The sequence below is a fragment of the Squalius cephalus genome, assembly GCF_949319135.1.
Source record: "Squalius cephalus genome assembly, chromosome: 17".
Lineage (NCBI taxonomy): Eukaryota > Metazoa > Chordata > Actinopteri > Cypriniformes > Leuciscidae > Squalius > Squalius cephalus.
The window spans coordinates 878,711-885,903 of record NC_137138.1 but is presented as its reverse complement, the minus strand read 5'-3'; the positions used below and the strand labels follow the sequence as shown (position 1 = coordinate 885,903).

General features: G+C 36.5%; 1 protein-coding gene across 2 annotated transcripts in view; it reads right to left on the bottom strand.

Moving 5' to 3' along the window:
• Positions 1-1,690: 1,690 nt before the first annotated feature.
• tmem38b (transmembrane protein 38B) overlaps positions 1,691-7,193 on the bottom strand; it is a 23,811-nt gene continuing 18,308 nt past the window's right edge. For both annotated transcript variants that reach the window (XM_079846877.1, XM_079846876.1), the window contains 3 exons: positions 6,395-6,482; positions 3,754-3,871; positions 1,691-2,303 (listed from right to left, as the gene is read on the bottom strand). In XM_079846877.1, coding sequence (XP_079703003.1) covers positions 2,082-2,303; positions 3,754-3,871; positions 6,395-6,482 — 428 coding nt within the window. In that variant the 3' untranslated portion in view covers positions 1,691-2,081. The remainder of the gene's footprint in view (positions 2,304-3,753; positions 3,872-6,394; positions 6,483-7,193) is intronic.

Genomic DNA, 7,193 nt, shown 5'->3' with positions numbered 1-7,193 from the left:
CTTCATTTCTGCACCACTAGCAGAATTACACGTTTGATTGACATCGGCTCAACCAATGGCTCTGAGTGGGCGGGGCTAAACCTGTTTAAAGTCATTCTTTTTCCAATTTTGTTTGGTTCAAAACTACACATTTGGACCCATTGACTGCATTACTGTAAACATGAACGTCGTCACTGATAGTGTTGAGTTTAATTCATCCTGAATTCACTAGGAAATCAATAAAAGCTCCTCTTCACCAGTTAATCTTCCTCACTCATCTGGACCTCCCAGTGCGTTTCTTCACTCATTATTCATCGTTTTTTTGCAGAGAAATGTTGATGTTTTTCGCACAGACGACAAATAGACGAGTCAGAACCGGTGGATTATATTATTTCTGCATTCAAAACGTACAGTAAAACATGTTCCAGCATTCCACTTCAAGTGATTGCATTCATAAATGCATTATAAATTATATAAAATATATTATCATAGTCATTGCAGGATAGAATAGAATAGAATTTTCTGTGAAGCACTTCAGAATAGCAAATATGTACAAGACATTCAGATAAAAAGAGCATTCGTGCATTTTAAAAAAATCATCAGCAGGAATCGTGTAGAAAATTCACACACAGGAAAACCGTCTCTCTTTCTTTCGTCCTCAATCTTTCTTTCGTCCTCAGTCTTTCATTCGTCCCCAGTCTTTCATTCGTCCCCAGTCTTTCTTTCGTCCTCAATCTTTCTTTCGTCCTCAGTCTTTCGTTCGTCCTCAGTCTTTCATTCGTCCTCAATCGTCCTCAGTCTTTCATTCGTCCTCAATCGTCCTCGGTCTTTCATTCATCCTCAATCTTTCTTTCGTCCTCAGTCTTTCGTTCGTCCTCAATCTTTCGTTCGTCCTCAATCTTTCGTTCGTCCTCAATCTTTCGTCCTCAATCTTTCTTTCGTCCTCAATCTTTCTTTCGTCCTCAGTCTTTCGTTCGTCCTCAATCTTTCGTTCGTCCCCAATCTTTCATTCGTCCCCAATCTTTCATTCGTCCTCAGTCTTTCATTCGTCCTCAGTCTTTCATTCGTCCTCAATCTTTCTTTCGTCCTCAATCTTTCTTTCGTCCTCAATCTTTCATTCGTCCTCAGTCTTTCATTCGTCCTCAGTCTTTCTTTCGTCCTCAATCTTTCTTTCGTCCTCAGTCTTTCGTTCGTCCTCAATCTTTCGTTCGTCCCCAATCTTTCATTCGTCCCCAGTCTTTCATTCGTCCCCAGTCTTTCATTCGTCCTCAGTCTTTCATTCGTCCTCAATCTTTCATTCGTCCTCAATCTTTCTTTCGTCCTCAATCTTTCATTCGTCCTCAGTCCTTCATTCGTCCTCAGTCTTTCATTCGTCCTCAGTCTTTCATTCGTCCTCAGTCTTTCATTCGTCCTCAGTCTTTCTTTCGTCCTCAGTCTTTCATTCGTCCTCAGTCTTTCATTCGTCCTCAATCTTTCTTTCGTCCTCAATCTTTCTTTCGTCCTCAATCTTTCTTTCGTCCTAAATCTTTCATTCGTCCTCAGTCTTTCTTTCGTCCTCAGTCTTTCTTTCGTCCTCAGTCTTTCATTCGTCCTCAGTCTTTCATTCGTCCTCAGTCTTTCATTCGCCCTCAGTCTTTCATTCGTCCTCAATCTTTCTTTCGTCCCCAGTCTTTCTTTCGTCCCCAATCTTTCTTTCGTCCTCAATCTTTCATTCGTCCTCAATCTTTCATTCGTCCTCAGTCTTTCATTCGTCCTCAATCTTTCATTCGTCCCCAGTCTTTCTTTCGTCCCCAATCTTTCTTTCGTCCCCAGTCTTTCATTCGTCCCCAGTCTTTCATTCGTCCCCAGTCTTTCATTCGTCCCCAAACTTTCATTCGTCCTCAGTCTTTCATTCGTCCTCAATCTTTCTTTCGTCCTCAATCTTTCATTCGTCCCCAGTCTTTCATTCGTCCCCCGTCTTTCATTCGTCCCCAGTCTTTCTTTCGTCCCCAGTCTTTCTTTCGTCCTCAATCTTTCTTTCGTCCTCAATCTTTCTTTCGTCCTCAGTCTTTCATCCTCAATCTTTCTTTCGTCCTCAGTCTTTCATCCTCAATATTTCATCCTCAATCTTTCTTTTTGGCATTTTCGGCCTCTTCCGGGTTTCTTTGGTCCGTGTTGGCGCTTTTCTGATCGGAAATCGAGCTGTTTTTCGAGATTTGATCTGAACCCTGGGTTGAGTCAGTCAGGGGTGAAAAGGTCAGAGGTCGAACAAACAGAGTCTTGTAGAGGACAGACTCCAGCGATGAGAATGGATACGATGAAGAACCCATCATCATCATCCGCATCTGAAACCACAGAGATCAGATCATAACTCTATTCTGAACACATGCATACAGATCATAATTCTATTCTGAACAGTGCATACACATCATAACTCTGAAAATGCATACAGATCATAACTCTATTCTGAACACGTTCATATGGATCATAACTCTATTCTGAACACGTGCATACAAATCATAACTCTGAACATGCATACAGATCATAACTCTATTCTGAACACGTGCATACGGATCATAATAGTGCATCATAAAGTGCCTGAAAAAATTTTAACATTATTGTTTAATTCAATACGTTTTCCACAACCTTTAATTTAATCCCCCACAAAATACACTTTAGTCATAATTAATATTTTAATATTTTTCTAATTCTATTGCTCTTTAATGTGTTATGTTGTTTGTATTCTATTCTTGCAGTTCTGAAATTAAATAAGGTGATAAGATTCTGACGTATTGCACACACACATACTTGTGCGCTCCCCTTTAAATCACGAAATATGCGTTGGATTCGGAACATTATGACACAGTTCTTCTTTGTTTCGAGTATGTTTCGGAAGCGTGATAAAGGCCTATACTAATAATTCTACATGTGAAATGAAGATCTGGAAGGTCAAATGGTGAGAGAGTGAGAGGACGTTTCCGAGCTCACAGAAGAACTCAAGATCTGCCGTCAGTCTCGCTGAAGAACTTCACTCTTTTTAAAGCAGAATGATGCAATTACATGAAAATGATGCAAAAAACGTGCAAGAGCGTCACGACAGCTGCGGATCATCTCTACTGAAGGGCAAAGAGACGAGAGGAACACGCTTCATGAGCTTCAGCAGCTCGTTCTTTACATTCACCCAAACGTCTGTCTAATTAAAACACCATCAATCAAACATCAGGCCTCGTTTGGCTTGAAAACGAGCTGCGAATGCACTGCCAATAATGTTTTAAGATATAGTATGTTAAAACTAAAAGTCACATGATCATGTTTGATTCAGTAAATGGATTCCTGTTATAAATGCAGTTATTTTTCTTTTCTAATCCTACTTTGCATTTCACTCTAATCAAATACTCAATACAACTAAAAGCTGTCGCAGATCACACGCAGTGCATTGTGGGATAGTTTCTCATGCAAAGTTTGCTTTTGCATGGGTTTTATTTAGTGCTGGCAAATTGATTAATCGCATCTAACATAAAAGTTTGTAAATATACACTGCCATTTTTTATGTTTTTAAAAGAAGTCTCTTCTGCTCACCAAGGCTGCATTTATTTGATTAAAAATACAAACAAAAAACAGTAATATTGTGAAATATTATTACAATTACAATGTTAAGTCTGTTCTGCTCACCAAGGCTGCATTTATTTGATCAAATTTAAATGAAAAACTCTGAAATATTATCCATGCATTAGATACACGACACTCAGAGATGTTTTATTTCAGTCTGAAACAAAACGAAAAAACACAACAAACCTTATTGGTGACAATGAAGAGTGTGTAGATGAAGATCAGGTGGTGTGTTTGCATCGGGAGAAAGCGGCACTGCTGGAGAGAGAACAGAACCGATCCCAGCAGGGTGACCTTGGTCGGGCTACACACACACACACACACACACACACACACAGGTCAAAGGTCACACAAGGACAAGGAGTTCAGTGGGCCTTAAATATAACAGCTCTGAGATTCTAAAACACAATTAACACACGTCTGCGACACACATTCAACATTAATGTGTCGAGTTTGACGTCACTCTGCAACTACAGCAGTGGCCAACAGTGACCGGCCTAGGAAAATTGTGTGTATATATATATATATATATATATATATATATATATATATATATATATACACTACCAGTCAAAAGTTTTGGATCGGTAAGATTTTTTATGTTTTTAAAGAAGTCTTTTCTGCTCACCAAGGCTGCATTTATTTGATTAAAAATACAAAAAAAAACCCCAAAAAAACAGTAATATTTTGAAATATTATTACAATTGCAATGTTAAGTCTGTTCTGCTCACAAAGGCTGCATTTATTTGATAACAACAACAAACAGTAATATTGTTAAATATTATGACAATTTAAAATAACTTTTCTATTTTAATATATTTTAAAATGTAATTTATTCTTGTGATCAAAGCTGAATTTTCAGCATCATTACTTCAGTGTCACAATATTACTGTTTTTTTTTTAACAAATAAATGCAGCCTCGTGAGAAGAGACTTCTTTTAAAAACATTAAAAATCTTACAGATCAAAAACTTTTGACAGGTAGTGTATATAATTCTACAAATGATATTTTAATTTTTCATGTACCATAACGGACTCGATTTTTTTTTCTGACCAAAATAAGATGAGTGTTTTCTTCTGTACATAAATCCAGTGAAATCCCTCTGGTCTTCAGAGCGACGCTTACTCTCCTGCGTTCTTCCACACAAACCTTTTTAAATGCCACTCGCACAAAAACCATGACAACAAGTGTCGGCTGAAGATGAGAAGAAATCAATCCAGAAGCCAATTATTCCACCTGTGCATTATGGGACCGAACGCTATTATTCAGAAAGAAAGAGACTCTGGACACGAAATGCACAAGAGGCACTAGAGAGACTCCAACGCCAGTCATCAAAAACTCGATCAATAATGCAAAACACTTCAAACTGCTTTATAACTTTAACATTAACATGTAAATTAATTAACAGAGAAATAGTGAATTTCCTTTATGAGTCGGTTCATACTGGAGAACCTAAAACACATTTACAGTAGACTAGGACTGGGTTAGAAATATCGATTCTCATTTTGATGAATCAATCTTTTAGTCTGAACTGTGTGACATTATTTGTAGCACCAGCCATCATTAGTTCTGAGAGAGATTTTTTTTCTTTGAGAAAATGTACACGTACCGTACCTGAAATATGTATCCAAATGAATCGATATCTAGGGTTCTTGTCTCAATTTTAAAGAACTCTTTATGCCAAAAAGGTTCAGTTTGGTTCTATATTGAAATCTAGGGTTCTTGACTCAATTTTAAAGAACCTTTATGCTAAAAAGTTTAAATTGGGTTCTATATAGAATTCTAGGGTTCTTGACTCAATTTTAAAAAGCCTTTATGCCAAAAAGGTTCAATGTGGTTCTATACTGAACTCTAGGGTTCTTGACTCAATTTTAAAGAACATTTATGCCAAAAAGATTAAATGGGGTTCTATATAGAACTCTAGGGTTCTTGACTCAATATTAAAGAACGTTTATGCCAAACGATTCAATGGGGTTCTATATAGAACTCTAGGGTTCTTGACTCAATTTTAAAGAACATTTATGCCAAAAAGATTAAATGGGGTTCTATATAGAACTCTAGGGTTCCTAACTCAATTTTAAAGAACCTTTATGCCAAAAAGGTCCAATGTGGTTCTATATAGAACTATAGGTTTCTTGACTCAATTTTAAAGAACCTTTATGCTAAAAAGTTTAAATTGGGTTCTATATAGAACTCTAGGGTTCTTGACTCAATTTTAAAAAGCCTTTATACCAAAAAGGTTCAATGTGGTTCTATACTGAACTCTAGGGTTCTTGACTCAATATTAAAGAACGTTTATGCCAAAAGATTCAATGGAGTTCTATATAGAACTCTAGGGTTCCTAACTCAATTTTAAAGAACCTTTATGCCAAAAAGGTTAAATGTGGTTCTATATAGAACTATAGGGTTCTTGACTCAATTTTAAAGAACCTTTATGCTAAAAAGTTTAAATTGGGTTCTATATAGAACTCTAGGGTTCTTGACTCAATTTTTAATTAAACTAAACCAAATTAGGATCAAATCGCAAGCTTATGAACCGAAATTTAATCGAATCAAATTTGTGTCAGTACACCCCTAAATTAGACACTGTCTATCTATTTTTTAAATGCACATTTTCACACTCAGACATATCTAAACTACACCTGACTTCATACTGTACATGCACTACAAATCAGCAAAATACAGGTTGATTCAAAGACACACGGAGATGCCAAACATAAAGAAAAGTGACGTTAGTGGAGAGGAAAAGATCCTGCAGCGTTTCAGACAGTCACACAGTAAGTCTAAATGTGTTTCAGGAGCTTCATGAGGCATTTGAGACTCTTACTATGACATCTTCAGAAGTTCATTGGTTTCAGGCTTCCAGATGCCTCGAACCAGTTGCTCAAAGTTACTGATGAGGCCTCCACCCGCACCTACAGGCACAAAAAGGACCAATGAGGTTCTTTATAGAACTATTGGGTTCTTGACTCAATTTTAATGAAACTTTTATGCCAAAAAGTTTCAATGTGGTTCTGTATAGAACTCTGGGGTTCTCATTTTAAAGAACATTTATGCCAAAAATGTTCAATGTTCAATCTAGGGTTCTTGACTCAATTTTTAAAGAACCTTTTATGCAACAAAGGTTCAATGTGGTTCTATATAGAACTGTAAGGTTCTTGTCTCAATTTTGAAGAACCTTTTATGCCAAAAAGGTTAAATGGGATTATATATAGAACTCTAGGGTTCTTATTTTAAATAACCTTTTATGCCAAAAAAAAGATTCAATGTGGTTCTATAGATCTCTCGGGTTCTTGTAACAATTTTAAAGAGTCTTTTATGCCAAAAAGTTTTAATGAGGCTCTATATAGAACTCTAAGGTTATTTTAAATAACCTTTTATGCCAAAAAGGTTTAATGTGGTTCTATATAGAACTGTAGGGTTCTTGACTCAATTTTAAAGAACATTTATGACAAAAAGGTTCAGCGGGGTTCTTGTCTCAATTTTAAAGAATCTTTATGCCAAAAAAAGTTTCAATGGGGTTGTATATAGAACTGTAGGGTTCTTGACTCAATTTTAAAGAACATTTATGACAAAAAGGTTCAGAGGGGTTCTTGTCTCAATTTTAAAGAATCTTTATGCCAAAA